This window comes from Glossina fuscipes, unplaced genomic scaffold (genome assembly GCF_014805625.2).
Source record: "Glossina fuscipes isolate IAEA_lab_2018 unplaced genomic scaffold, Yale_Gfus_2 113, whole genome shotgun sequence".
NCBI classification, from domain to species: Eukaryota; Metazoa; Arthropoda; class Insecta; order Diptera; family Glossinidae; genus Glossina; species Glossina fuscipes.
Genome location: NW_023998456.1, coordinates 3,063,543 through 3,078,725, shown reverse-complemented (window position 1 = coordinate 3,078,725; position 15,183 = coordinate 3,063,543). Strand labels below are relative to the sequence as shown.

At 34.0% G+C, this 15,183-nt stretch overlaps 1 protein-coding gene across 1 annotated transcript in view; it reads right to left on the bottom strand.

The window, feature by feature from the left end:
- The window catches only part of LOC119639840, a 174,539-nt gene that overhangs the window by 51,394 nt on the left and 107,962 nt on the right, over positions 1 to 15,183 (bottom strand). Inside the window, exon 2 of the mRNA XM_038037506.1 lies at positions 3,373 to 3,608. Within this exon, the coding sequence (XP_037893434.1) occupies positions 3,373 to 3,608 (236 nt within the window). The remainder of the gene's footprint in view (positions 1 to 3,372; positions 3,609 to 15,183) is intronic.

Below are 15,183 nucleotides of genomic sequence, written 5' to 3'. Positions count from 1 at the left end.
ATGTATATATACTATAAGATAATCCTATCTATTATAATTATATATATATGGATTGGCTGAAAAGTTCTACTCCATTTCACTAGTTGCGGGTAATTTTACTTGTCAGGTCAAGGAAATCGGGTAGAGTGCGGCATGTGATGCCTTATTTTTTAAGATAAGAGACCTGGGATCTAAGAGGACTACTTTCAGTGCCCTTTATTGTTTGGTTGTGAAGTGCATAGGGAACAAAGCTAGCGGGAGATAAACAATGCATATGTTGCATTGTTTGCTTGTAAAAATTTATGTGACACGTTGGGAAGTGAAGTTGTGAACTTTCGGAACTGCCAAAGAAAGTTTTGCAAATTTTGTTTCGGAGATTTCAGTAGCAATGACATTCTGCGGACCACGTTAGAAGCCAGCTTAGATATAAGCACTTTGTAGTTGCAAAGAAACTCGGCATGTACGACAGATTGGGAAGTGAAGTTGTAAATGTTCGGACCTACCAAACATGATTTGCCCACTTTCACTAAGGTGATTTCAGTGTTAAAGAAAAGTGTTGACGTGGGCGTTGATAACGACATTTCGCGGCCCACGTAGGAGAGCAGCCTAAATCTAAACACTGTGCCATTACAAAGGGACTCGACATCCACCATTCCACAAATTCCAATGTTCCAATAGAGCTTTCCCACCAACCCAATATTATATAACACGTATCGTATTGACAAATTTGAAAGAATAGATGAAAGTCGGTTGAAAATATGTTTGCGATGAGAAAAATAGTCATTCTCCTTGAAAGCATATCCTGTGAGATGTTTCAAGGATTTAGTACATCAAGATAATTGCTATGCCATCATCCTTCATTCTTCATTTGCAGCATATAAATAAAACTAATCAATTGATATTCGCAAAACGTTTTAATAGACATGAGAACGTGTTATAGAAACAATAAAAATTTTGATAAAACATTTTATGATAAGCTGTCTAACAAACAGTACGTAAGTGAAAAATAAATGAAATTATAAAAATGTCAACTGTGAGATGATTATTCCCATATGTTATCCATTACTCTCTACGAGTTTTAGATAGTTTTTCCTATTCTACCACTCCTGTCCCGGTTCTTTTTTTTCCTTCTTTTATATTTATGTCTGCCAAGGTTTCCCTATAAACTTTCATTTACACGTACATACATTTGACGCATTTGAATGTGTATGAAATGCTATAAGGAGACACACATACACATATAGAGATTTGTGCATACACTTTTGCTATTCACAAGAGTTGGTCCTACAAAATTTTCTTCTGCTTCAAGTTCGTTTATCATTTCTCGTTATATAAATGATTGTTAAGATTTCATTATATATAAAGGAGAGTAAATATGTTATATTTCTGTGTGTGCTCAAGTCATTATATTTTTAGTTATAAAGTCATAAATTTAATTTAATTTTTTTGCTTTTTTTGTTCCTCTTCAGTGTTAGGAAAGCACGAAAAATCATAAATCATAATATAATTTCCGTTTCCTTTGCACTCCGGAGATATTAAAATCCCCAAAAGCGAACAAAAAGCTTTAGTTAGGACAAATTTCCCAACAGTGACTGTCATTATAGCAGCCTAAAAGAAGCCTTCGTATGATTATTTCATTAAAGAATTGAAAGTACATTCTTTTCCATCTCTAATTATTTCATCAACACTCGTAAGCTTGGTTGATGGCTAATTTTATTCAAATTTTTCACAAGCTCGGTATAATGGAAAACAACTGTAAATTGTATGGAAGTAAAGCGTGCCCGTACGAAGGTTACGATAAGTTTCATACCTAGAAGAGAAAACCATTTTTCATTTTGAGATATTTCGAGGTCCAGGTCAAGCTATTCCGTTTATCTCTGGCAACCTTGCGACCTCGCTTCTCATGGCAGAAGGCATCCTTCTCCAGCGTTAGTTCCTGTAAACATTCCTCGCATTCCAGCTGCTCATGGAATCCTCAGGAACTTCTTCAGTTTGGGTGTTAACGGCTGGAGGGTAAGATCTCTGAATACCTCCCCGTCAGGGCCGCACGGTAGAAACTCGTCTTCGGCCTGCGCTTCAATAATGACTAAGGATTGCATCAATAATTACTTATGCGTTGTCTTTATGATGTATGATCCGCATTGCGCTTAACTAACGTTTTTCTTTTGCTCTTTTAGGCATTCAAGTTGTCCGCTCGATCAGTACATATGTCCATTTAAAGCTAAATTTATGTCATAGTCTTCTAAATACTTTATTGAAATTTGTTGTTTGTTTGTGGAAAATTTGTAAACATGAAAGCATCGGTGGAATTATCAACCCTCACATGTAACTATAGTTTAGAATGGAAGGACGAAATATGAACTCAAACATTATAGTTGAGAGCGTAGAGCAGTAAACATTATAGCCTGCTTTATTTCTTGCTGTACTTTATCCTGATTTGCTTTTTTATACCCATCGCAGAAGCATGGGGAATACATTCATTGTAAGTCGTTGTTCACTCACAACGTTTACAACATCCACACGGAGGCTTTAGAGACCCTCAAAGTATTATGTGTTTTCTATTATCATCAAGAAATTCTGAACCCATTCAAGCATGTCCTTCTGTCTACCTGTCTGTGGTGAAAATTTTCCTATCTGCAAAAATGAGGCTATCGACTTTAAATTTCGAATTAAGTTTGGTAGCTTTTGCATGCATGAGGGTGGCTGTACAATACCAGGCGGACTGCGAACGCCATTGTTTTTCAAAAGAAATAAAAAATTGGTTTTTTGCTCGTTACTCATAAATTACAGGAGATAGATCTATAAAGCATTGGACGCATATTCCATGGGCGATGCTGTAGTACCTGTACGAAAATGAAAAAATTGAACGTGCCTACCCAGTATTATAGTGTATCAAAATTGAACTTTTTTTTCAATATGCTTATGACATGCAGTGTCAAGCTTCACAAATCCCATAAAATACATAAGTTCTTAGCCAACCGGCACCCATCTGTTCATCCGTCCATCTGTTCGTCTGCGCGACTGTGTATTATCTGAAATTGAAGACATCACCTATAAACTTGCAAAAGGATTCGAAAATGACCAAAAGTTTACAAACAGAGCTTTAACGCTAAAACATTTGTGCAACAGTAACTATGAACAATTTTGCTTTTCGTGTGTTTGGTTTGTTACTTGTAAAGTACAGCAAACACACAATCTAAATTTTTTTTTTTTATTCTGAAAATAGGAAAAAGCAACCGCACCCAGCCAATGTTGCAGAGCATTAAAATTTACTTCCTTTCCTTTTTTTTAGTCTTTTTGAAAAGAACGTTAAAGGGTATAAAAGATTCGGTCACGACCAAATACAATTTCCCTAATTATTATTGAATATAAATTTTTCTTTTTCAATTTTACCTGCAAGTAGCCACCGTCGCAATGCGTGGCGTTTAGTAAATTTCCGACTTTAAACTTTTTGAAGCGTAAACGCAAGACGAAGTCGCGTGGCGCTCCTTTCAGTGTACGAAAGCGATACCAGCAAATTAAGGGACGCCCCACATTCTGATTCGTTAGTTCCGGTGAACTAACGTCTTCAAAAATATCGACCGTTTTATTGCACTGATCTTTGGTTACATCCGATGCGCCACCACCACCTAAAAGAAAGAAATAAATAAAATATCAAATGTTAGCGAACGTGTTGTCAATGTTTTCGTATTTAAGTAACACCTAATGCATACACGGCAGACACTTGAATTCACGAAGAATAAGATATTTAAGAGCTAAGAGATTCATATTTAAAATATGCCTATCTAGAGAAAGAGGAATGAAATGAAAGGTAGAAATTAAAAGCTGGGTTTCATAAATGTCTTCAACCTTCGATTTCGGAATAATAATATGTTTTTCATGTATTTTGTATACGTACACATACATGCACATATTACATGACTTGATCAATTCTGATGTGCGAGCTGACCAAAAATGTTCGTGCAGCTCTTTTATTTCTAGGTTCAACGAATGAATATTTGGGAAAACTAATATTATTCTGTGCTAGAGGGAAACAAAGTATTAAGACAAATATCCAACAATAAATTTGGAAAATATCTTGATCAATAAATGGCATTAAAAGTTGCCATAAGGAACTTACCCTTCTTGCTCTCATATCGTTCCTAACTGACTTATACCACGCGATTCCCTATTAAAAGCCTGTAATTGGCTAGTAATTACTGATCTATTTGTTTCCCCACACCATTCCATCCTACCGTTTCGTTTTGCTAGATTATTTTTCGAAGGAGCTGACTACTAAAAAATATTGCTAATATGAATCTCTTTGCTGGAGGTTTTTTTGCCAGAATCTGTGAAAGAGAGAATCGTACATCTTACACCTTTATTAAACACAGAGTCTCGACTAACAATTCAATGGTAGTGAGTTCGAATCTCAAATGTGGTAGAGTTTTTAATAAAGCCGATAGCCTTAGATGCTAGTGCTTTAAGACTTTAATCTTAGAATTTATTCTCTGGCTAATTTAATAATAATAATAAACGCTTTTAATTCCTTGGCACGAATACGAATAGATTTCGAAGTGGCTTAATCATTTTTCCATTAAATGCTCGTCTCAATGAGTCTTTGCTAACATCTTTCTTGTTTGCAAATCCTTCTAAACAAACACAAGCATATTCTGAAGAAGTCTGTTAGTATGTACAAGAAACTATAAATTAGGCATTTGACCATCCTGTAGGACCACCTTGCAAACGGGCAGTCTTTGCTAAATGCAGAGTTCGATATGTCAAAGTAAACATTTCTTCGATGTGATGAATATTTTCCACATTTTCTAGAGAGGTTCCCAAGCATCGATTAAGGCGATAAAAAAAAATTATTTTATTTTTGGAATCGAGTTTTAGCCAAAAATCGTTAAAACTTATTTATAAGATTTATTTATAACATTTTGTTAAATTCGTTACAATCTTTAAAAAGAAAGTTAAATGAAAATTCTATGCAAAATGAACGATGAAAACATAAAATTAGAAATACATTTTTTTTTTTTTGTTAGCAAATCATCACTAATAAACTCCAACAATAGCCAGATAGACAGAAAATTACGAGAATCGAGAGAAGATGAAGAAAAGAGGAAGAGAAAAAAAAAATTGAAAACCATAGCAGCGGTTTAGACTTAACAATAAAACATGACTGTCACGTTTTACGTCTTTGCATGTGTATATATATATATATATGTGTGTGTGTGTGTGTGTGTGTGTGTGTGATTTAGAAGAAAGAGCACACATAACTTCCCGCTATTGTCCTGTCTTGATTAAAAACTTTTAACTAACGTTACGGAAAGTAAACGAAAACAGAACGAATTTGAGATTTAACTTAGATCGACTTTTGTGCACCTCTCAGCGAAGACAGAATATAATCAAAATATTCGAATGATTTTGTAAAGCAACACAATCACAACTACTTATGAAGTGAAACAATGCATGCGAATATGTATGTGTGTATGCATGAAACGATGTTTCAATTCGACATCCTTCCCGCACTGTTTAAGTTGAACTTGAAAAATCACTTTCAGGTTATTAAAGGTTGCCGGAAAGGTACCGGAAGTGCAAAAGGGTTAATTTTTCTATTTTTTTTTATAATTTTTTTATTTGAGCGAAATGCATTTCATTTCGATGTTTCATTTGAAATTCGGTCCTGAACCGAACCATGATTTATGCATGGTATTCTCTATGCGAAATCGCGGTTAATTATAAGTCAAACAGATAGATAATCTTGGTTAAAAAGAGATTAGTTTTTATTCATTTTAAGAGGTTACAAAACGACAGAAAAACCTGATATTTTCGTAAATCTCGTTGCCGGAGATGCAATGAAGAGACGAGGACAAAGATAATGGCGAAGTAAAATGGTAAAGCTTACACATCAACAACGCTATCAAATGCTGAAGTCGTAAAATTTACTTAGACCCCCTTTTTGCTTTGCTAACGTTCCTCGTCGCCTTTTTGGTTTTTCTTCAAGTGTTGAATTTATGCTTAAAATCTGTGAAAACTAAGAAATGAGGAAATAGGGAAAAACGCGAAAAACCACAAATTTATTAAAACTACCAGCCAGACAATATTACACATTTAAAATTCTGTGTATGTATGTGTCTGTATGTGTATGTGTGTGTGTGTGTGTGTGTGTGTGTGTGTATGAAAGGCAAAACCGAAAGCAAAAAAAAAAAAAAAGACTAACTAACAGAACCGAATACATGCGACATGATATTACCTACCAACTCATGTTGAAGTTTTACTTGGTTTCGTTTCTACAACTTTTTTTTGTTTTTTGTTTTATAACAAAGAGACAAACTTCCTCATCAGGGAGTTTTTCTTTTTCGTATGTTTTATTGCACCTTTTTTTTTTCATTTTTTTGCTTTCATTCAAAGTTTTCATTAAAAAGGCGTTAATGTGACTTTTGACAAAATTCTACACAATAGCTTTATGTCGCTCTAGATTCGTGTCTACATTAAAGCGACAAAAGAGAAAATAACCATAAACAGGAATGAAAAAACTGAAAACCAAAATAAGGACACTTTCGGTGAGTCCATCATTATTTAAATTGTTTAAAGAGACTTGTATTCTTCTCTAAGCTTCAACTCTACCAAAGTATTTTCCGTTCAAAACAAACAGAAACAAGAGCGGTTTTCTTTAGCTTTTACGTGTGTAATCAACAACTATTTCGCTTTGTAGAATTCACTAGTGTGCATATTATAGTTACAGTATACTACTGTTAAGCTTGTCTGTCTATATGTCCGTTTTTTGTTAGCATGTCTGCAAAAAGTTAAGTTTTTACAGAAAATTAAAATTTAGTTCATACATTTCTAGCTTAAGTTCTTAGAGGAGATTTAAAAATATATTCGATTTGTGTGTATGAAAGCAGAAAACTTCAATGCATTTTCGATGCTTTGCGACCACTTCTGAAGATTACTACAACATATTGTTTGTCTCATCATTGTCGATGGTGTGTATGCATATCTTTGACCTAATGCCGGCTACGACTTTTTATACCGTTATAGTACTTGCGAAAACAAATGTCCGTCCGTCTGTCTATATATTTGCCTGTGTTCAACACAGAGTTTACTTTGGTCGCAGCGAAGGTGCGTGCTTAATCGGGGAAAGGCACATACCCACCAAAAAACTGGTTAGAGCATCAGACGAAAAATTATTTTTTAACATAGATTTTAAGAAATTTTAAGAATTTTGAAATTGACAAATGAACGTAAAAGAAAAATTCATCATCTTTTCACAATAAGCAGGTCTGATTAAAATCACTTTTACGTGATTGTGGTTAAAACTACTGACAATAGAATAAAACTTTAAATTTTTAGGCTCTCTTGAGATTTCTTACGGCTTACAAGTTACTTAGCCCAAATTCGCTCCATTTTTACCCTTGATAGGTACGAGTTGGAGGAAAGTGCTGTTTTAAAGCTTTATCGGGAGTTTAACGCATGAGCATGGGGTGTAGAATGGGACTAAGCCGACTCGGAAAAAGCATGTGTTCTGAAACGGTACCAGCGGTATATTAAGCTTTGTGCGACTGTGTGTAACAAACTGAAGCAGTTGAGGACAACCCACTTTTTCTTATACCGATTGATTCAGAATCCCTTTCTGAACCGCCCAAAGCTTGTCTGTCCGCCTAACCATCTCCTTTCCCTGCACTCGTGAAATTGAATGCATCGACATGTTTGTGCGTAAGGACGACCGCTTTGAAAATCCCATGTAATACCTTAACTTAAGAAGCGAAAAAATGAATAACTGCGTTAAGCGCAATGGTGTAGGATATTGAATGGCGCACCGTCGCCCATTAAAGCGTTTTCACTTGTTAGTATTTATTTATTGATGGCCGACGGTTTGCAAAGATGAATATAGTTTTTAAATCCTCATCTCGGAAGGTTAGATATATTAAACTGAGAATGCAATTCAATCGCTAAATTTCTTTGTCTTATTGAGATAGAGCAGAAAATAATTTACTTAAATTCTTAGGATCTAATTTTCGAAATCAAAACATTAATTGCTTCATCATTGGCATCTGGTATACAGATATGGCTGCTTTCCCCGCGTAGTGTAACTCTTACGGGCAAGAACAGATTTAACTTTCGTTTAAGTGAAGCTCCTTTCATGCTAAGATGTTAAGGCAATTTTTGAATATCTTGAGCTTGCAATGTCTTTTTAAGATACGTCCTATTTATGTAAAATGGACGACTTTACAACTACTTACTTTTTCAATTTATAGCATTCTAAGATTAGATATTGTGTCTTACGCTTTCTTATAAATAAAGTCATTTTGCCTCATAGAGAAGCGCTTGACGCCTTATGCCCGTTAATTAAGTTGAATTTAGTAGTTACGTTGCTATTTAATGCGCAAGTAATTCTCCATTGAATGACGATAACATAAGCTTTTCATAATCGTTCAACCCTAACAGAAGTTCCTCCTTTCAGACAAATGAATTACATTTTTTGTTATAATAAAATAACTAATGACAATAATTTCCACCAGAATTATTATGAATGACGATAATGTGACATCAAAAGATTAATAGCAAATCTAATAAAAACTCAACCATGTTGCCTAGGGTGGCAGCTGGTAGATAATTGGATAGCGTAAGTCCACACATATACATGTAGAATTAAGAAGAAGAAGAAGAAAAAAAAAACTGTAGATAATATAACAAACACACTCACACACACACACACACAGATCGTCATCAAATTTCAGATGGCTATAAACCAGTTAAACTAAACAACCAGAAGTAATAATAGAACATAAAAAACGTTTATAAAATGCGAATAAAAATGAAAATGGATAAAAAAAGAAAAACACGAAGGATAGCTTTAGTCGTTTTATTGCGAACTTTGGATACCCATCACTGCAAGCAAACCGAAGACATTCATCAAAGACTTTTAGACGCTTGATGGAGGTATGTACGACATCGTTATTTCTGGAAGAACCTCTGATGTCGACTGAATTATAAATACAATGCAAATGAAAACCTTCAAACATAAGTTCTACAAAGAAAAAGTTTCTAAGGCCTATATCAGATGGATAGAAATGTAGCAATTTACGCAATTGTTATGTAACTACATGCTGGTTCAGATTTTGACTTCCGCGTCGGTTTTTTAACTACGTCATACAAAAACAATTAATCGATTTGGATTTAATACACAAAACACAACGTTTTTGTGAATAGTTTCCGTAAAATTCAAATGCCTTGATTTGTAAATATTTATATAATGAATTTACGAGATGAACAGTAAAAATTGAGAAACGAGTTTTAATTAATACCCAAATATATACAATAGCTATTGGCAAAGTTTTTTTTTAAAAAAAAAAAAAGAAAATGAAGGCATTGGTGACGTTGCGTATCATGGCTTTGGATAGCATTTAAAAGCAAGTTTATACCCGGGTCATAACTCCGTCAGGTCCAACCTGGAAGATGCTGGTGTCTCAGATACCGATTCGTGCAGATTCTGCGATGGGGCGAAGGAAGGAAGCATTCCATCATATTCGCTGCGAATGCGCGGCCATCTGCTAGACCGGATGCCAGGTTTTTGACGAGGATTTTACAATGCCGCTCACCGTTTGGCGCTCCGCAGAAAAGAAAGTGGCGGGATTCTTAAGGAACCTTAAGCTGGAGATCTAGGGGCACGGGTGAGTACAATAGATCTTTTTAGACCGCTCAGCGCTCACTTTATATCACATTACAGAGGCAAGTTTAAAAAAAAAAAAAAAACTATCGCTTACGTTGTAAACAATAAACCGAAAATAAATGCCAAAAATTTAAAATTTTTATATCAATTTCTGGAGCAAACATAATTGGAATTTTATGGTAGTTGAAATATTTTCTACACTCCAAGGCCTGTAAAGTTTCGTCTGTTACAAAGAAATTGAATAAGTGGACACACTTCTTTACTTGTTTAAAAAATCAACAAAGTATACAACGTGTATCAAAACAACGAACGGAAATGAGTGGAAAAGAAATGCCAGAACTTGAATGTTGTCTGAGAAACGAATGCCTAGGACAGCGATTGCCAACTTTCTTTCTATTCGATATTAAAAATTAATAGATGCATGTTAAATATTCTAAGCAATATGTGAAAGTTTTGATGTGTCCAGTCCAGCAAAAACTCGATCCAATTCATTAACTAATTTGTTTTACTAAAAGATGTAAATTTTTTGCCTATTTGTAGCATAACACGCCCTCATTCCAATTCGATTTGTAGCCCGAAATTGAAAATAAAAATAACGAAAATTTTAAACTTTCCTCTCACTTTTGGTGGGCGTCAATCTTATTACAAGCGAACAATAATATCGAGATCACATTCTACGCTTCTGTTGGCTGTTATTGGATGGTGCATGTGGAAAATCAAATCTATTGCAAAAAATTGCAGATTTATTAGAGACTGATAAGTAGGTCGATGAATAGCCTTTATTTGATTCCAATCCAAAATTAATTATGTAAATATTCTGGAAATGAGTTAGGGTCAGTCACATGGCGAAAAACGCCTATAAGAACCTAAACAGTTATCACAAAAGCTATTTACAGGTAGCTTGCTTCCATTTCTGCATAGAGGGTGATTTATTAGACATAATTAGAACTCGAAGATGGATAATAATCCTTCTGTAACAAAGTGAAACACTTAAACCAATGATCTTACCGTATCAAATTTTTTAAAAAGCGTAAGAAGACTTTATGGGGAAAACAGACGCACGAAAATAAAAAAGATAAGTGTTCAGGAGATTCATTTCAAGAAACATTGTGTACTTTTGGATATCCATTTTTGCGATTATACATTGTATACTCTATGAAATTTTAGAAGGATTTTCTGTCAAAGCACTGCACACTTTTTGGAACCTCTCAACATAATTACACCAAAGCCTTACATACTTTGGTGAATCCTTTAATGAAATAATACCATTAAAATGATAAAGGTAATCCGAAGTGAATGCAAAAAGAGTGATGGTAGTTCAAGGTAAATGCGGAAGTTATTAATTCGAGCATAACTCGAGCAACGAGTATGCAGCTGGTACGCTATTGTGGGCACTTTGTATACAACTGCTTCATTTAGAGATGATTTTGCCTATCACATCAAATGAAATTTTTGTACATAAACAAAGTGACGCTACATATACATACAGAGAGAGAGAGAGTGAGCGAGAGATACAGTTATAGACATGGGAGCTATAATCCTTATTTACAAGTTACATTTGTATATGAAATCTAGACTGGAGAAATTAAATACGAAAATGTGTGTGTGTGTGTTGAAAAAAAAGCACTTGAAATACTTGCATCCATTAAACTACTAAAAATCAGAAAACTAAGTGCAAAAGTGTAGGAAAGAAGGGGAAATAGAAAGAGAAAGAAAGAAAGTAATCGAGAGCGATGGGAGTGGAGGGGTCAATAAAAGAAAAAAAAAATAAATAAAAACACAAGTAATAAATCTGTTTAATTTATCAACATTTTCCTAGTGTAATAGAACCGAGACTACGAAAATGAATATCCAACTGGCGTGAATTGAGTGTGTTAGTGTCTGTGTTTATGTCTGTGGCTGTTTGTCTGAATATAATGTTTATGCCCCGAAGGGAGAAAATGCACCATAAAAACTACTATAAAAATTTAATCTACACATATACGAGGGATAGAAACAAATATGCAACGGCAGTATAAAAGCTGATGGCATCAAATCAAGCTGTAACAGCAGTTGTACGAAGAGCAGAGTACAACAATAATGTCAAGTGTTGTTTAACGCTTGAAAGTTTCATATTTATTTTTCTTGTTCTTCTTTTTCTCTTACTTATTTATTTACGTTTTCATTCATTTTTTACGACCCCGCTTATGAGTGATTTCAGTGTTCAGCACATGATTTGATTATACAGCGGCTCTCCTTAAAGTAGGCTCTGCATTTTTAATTGCTTAATATTGCCTGAAGTGTAGGCAATAGTTTTTTCCTCTTCACTTAATATCAGTTATTCACTATTTTTCCTTTTTCTTTTTCTTTTCTCCTATTTTTTTTTTTTTTTGAATATTTAAATCCCACAGCATCATAACAATTTTTGTCGAAAGAAAAAAAAAACGCGAAAAAAGTAAGTCATGTTGAGGAAAGTCCATTAAAGGTTTCAAGAAGAATATAACTTTGCTCTGGGATTTTAATTGTAAATAGCTCTTTTATATACAAAAAACACAAGCACACGTTTCCGTACTGGTTTAACCGAACAGATGGCTGTTCTGAGCAAAAAGGAAAACATTTTTAAACTCTCTGCGAATATCCTTGTAATGCGGCTTAATAAACGGCAATATCCACACATTTATATTAAACCTGCATATGTGTATAAATATTATTGCATATGAATGCACGCACACTCATATAAATATATATATATGTCAGCTGTACCCGGTGCTGTGAATACTGGCTGTAAAATGTCTCTTGGCCACTGATATGGTTTTTCGCGTTTTTTAAAAACCATTTCCTATGAGAAAGAACAGAGTGAGCGAGAGGGGAGGGAAAGGTGAAGATTTAAAATAAAATTGGTTCTGTGCTTAAAAGCTCTAAACCATGGTCCTGCTGGATTTGTCGTTTCCTTAGTTCATTCTTTTTTCCCCCAGTTGTTTATTGTTGACTTAATACGATTTTTGTTTTATTTCTTTTTCAATTTTCATTTACTCTCTCAAAAAGTTTCGGAAATTTCTCTTTCTTTTTTTTTTGAATACTTTACGTATTTGTTCATCATAACTGCCGGATAATAAACAAATAAAGTAAAAACAAAGAAAAAATCGAACGACCGCGTATTAATTTTGTTATTCCGACAAATATATGCAGATGCGTAGATCGGCGTCTTAATAAAGGAAAATTTCGAACTGGTTTTGGCATCAATGTGAAAGCTTTTAATTGACTCTTGTAAATCTTTTAAATTAATTTTGGATAAAAATATTACGAAGCATCAAAATCTGTTCAAAAAAAAAAAAAAAAAAACGCGGCATTCGTTTTCTCATAGACAACTACAGAGTGATGTAACTTTGGTAAGACTAATACTATCAAGCCGTACGATAGTGCGAGTGAAACGTAACAATCCGCAATTAATTACGAAAGGAAAGCGTTTTGCTGTACATTAATTCAGTCGTGAACAATTTGCTATATTTTGCAATGTCGCTCTCATCACCATGGTAACGTTTCGCAGGTTTGGGCGAAAATTAATCATATTTAGGGGGAGAAGAAGCTTCATCAAGATAGAAAGCATGAAAATAGTTTTCTCACTTTCGCGCAAGCACTTCGTCCGAAAAGTCAATCAAATTCCCTGAACTGCTTAGGCATAGCAGCATACTTCGTCTCATCACATCGCCGCAAAACTAAATAGAAACCAAAAAAATCTTGGAATCTTATTTTCTATAAGGACATAACAGGGCGCTTAATAAATTCGTACAATGCTTTAGAAAAATCTCGTTATTCACTTAAGTAACTGTTACTTCTCGACTAATAGTCGGAATGCCATGAAATTTTGTCATAATATATTTGAAGATTTCGCTATCTAGAAATTGTATGACCTATATATTGTATCCTATCAAATTATTGAATGAAAGGTTATGTCTTTTAAGGGTAAAGGTTACGATGGTGAATCTAAATTCGTTGACCTGCTAGAACATTAAATCTCTTGTGTTCACTTAAACTTGTCTTTGTACAGCGCACCACTTGTGCTACGGGATGCGGACCTACGCAACGACCAAAGGGGTTCAAGAGAGATCCATCTTTTAATCTAGCGAGTAATTCAGAAAATGATGAGTCTGTTCGTCCATCCGTCCGTCCGTCCCTTTGTTCGTCTGATGGCTGTCGAGGTGTTTTTGTATAACGTTTTATTTTTAATGTATTATCACGAAAATGAATGAATGTCGATATTAAAGAAGGTCGTATAGGGTGTCTAATCGTCAATCTTGCTCGATTTCGTGTGCTCGTGTTCTTACCTGTTTTAAGAGTCATACTGTCTCTTTTATTACAAGCAATTTTTGCAAATTTTCTTCACTAAGGTATGACTTGGGGATGATTTAAAGTGAACTTAAAAACAGAAAACACATTAGAACAATGCAAATAGAATCTATTAAAAGTAGCTAATCACTCTTTGTGTTAATCTCGCTTGGGACTTAGAACACCCAAGATTCGTTGTAAGGCGATTATAAGTTTCTTACATTGTTTTCCAAAATTTCAATTTAAAATAGTTTAATTGGCTTGACTATGTCTGCCGTTGCTCTGCCCATATACGCCAATCAATAAATCCTAAGGAAAATGCATTTTTCTCTTTATTTTTTAAACCTTAAACATAAATAATGCATGCACATGCCAGACTTTATTGTTTTATGTAAAAATTAACTACATAAGAGAATTTCAATTTTGCAAAAATAAATCGTAATTTTTATTTATCCACACATACACATACTTATGCATTACTGCGTTCTATAAGCTTTGAAGAGATGATGATGTTGTGTCCATATAAACTAAGCTAAACACTGTAAGATATTTCAATTTAATGGAAAAAAGTTTTTGCTCTGAATTTTCAATAAAGATTTGATAGTTACAGTTATAGATACCCGTGCAATATACACAAGGAGAGATAAAGTAATAAATGTACATAGAGATGGATATAGATGAAGAGAATGACAAGGATGGAGTCACGAAAAGAAGGATTAGAAGAATAGAAATTTGATAAATTTATATAATCTTTAAAATTCTATTAAAAATAAAAATTTATGCATGACACTAACAACAACTTATCAACACATTTTTGTTCTTCTACTAGGGTGTTAAGCACACATAAAGCTGATACTTTTTGAGACAACATCTTAGCTAAGCTGAGATGATAATAAAAGATTTTCATTGAAAATACTGCTACAGAACGCACGTAGAAAGTGTTCCATCTCGATGATGTGTTAATTTTTCTTGTTTCTATTTTGTTTAAAAAAAAAAAAAAATGGAGGCAAAAAAAAGCAAAATGGAAAAGTTTCCATAAACGTTTTTTAAAGCGTATAAATTTAACCTTCCATGGTGTTGTTATTGCTTACGTTTTTCTAATATGTTGCTGATGTCATCCTTCATCAAGAGCAAACATAGAAAAAAAGAAAAAAAAGATAAAAGCTTTCACGCATATTGAAAAGTCTAAAGGGTAGAATAGAAATCATTGACAATCAATATGTTAAGAGGATGAGTTTTTCGCC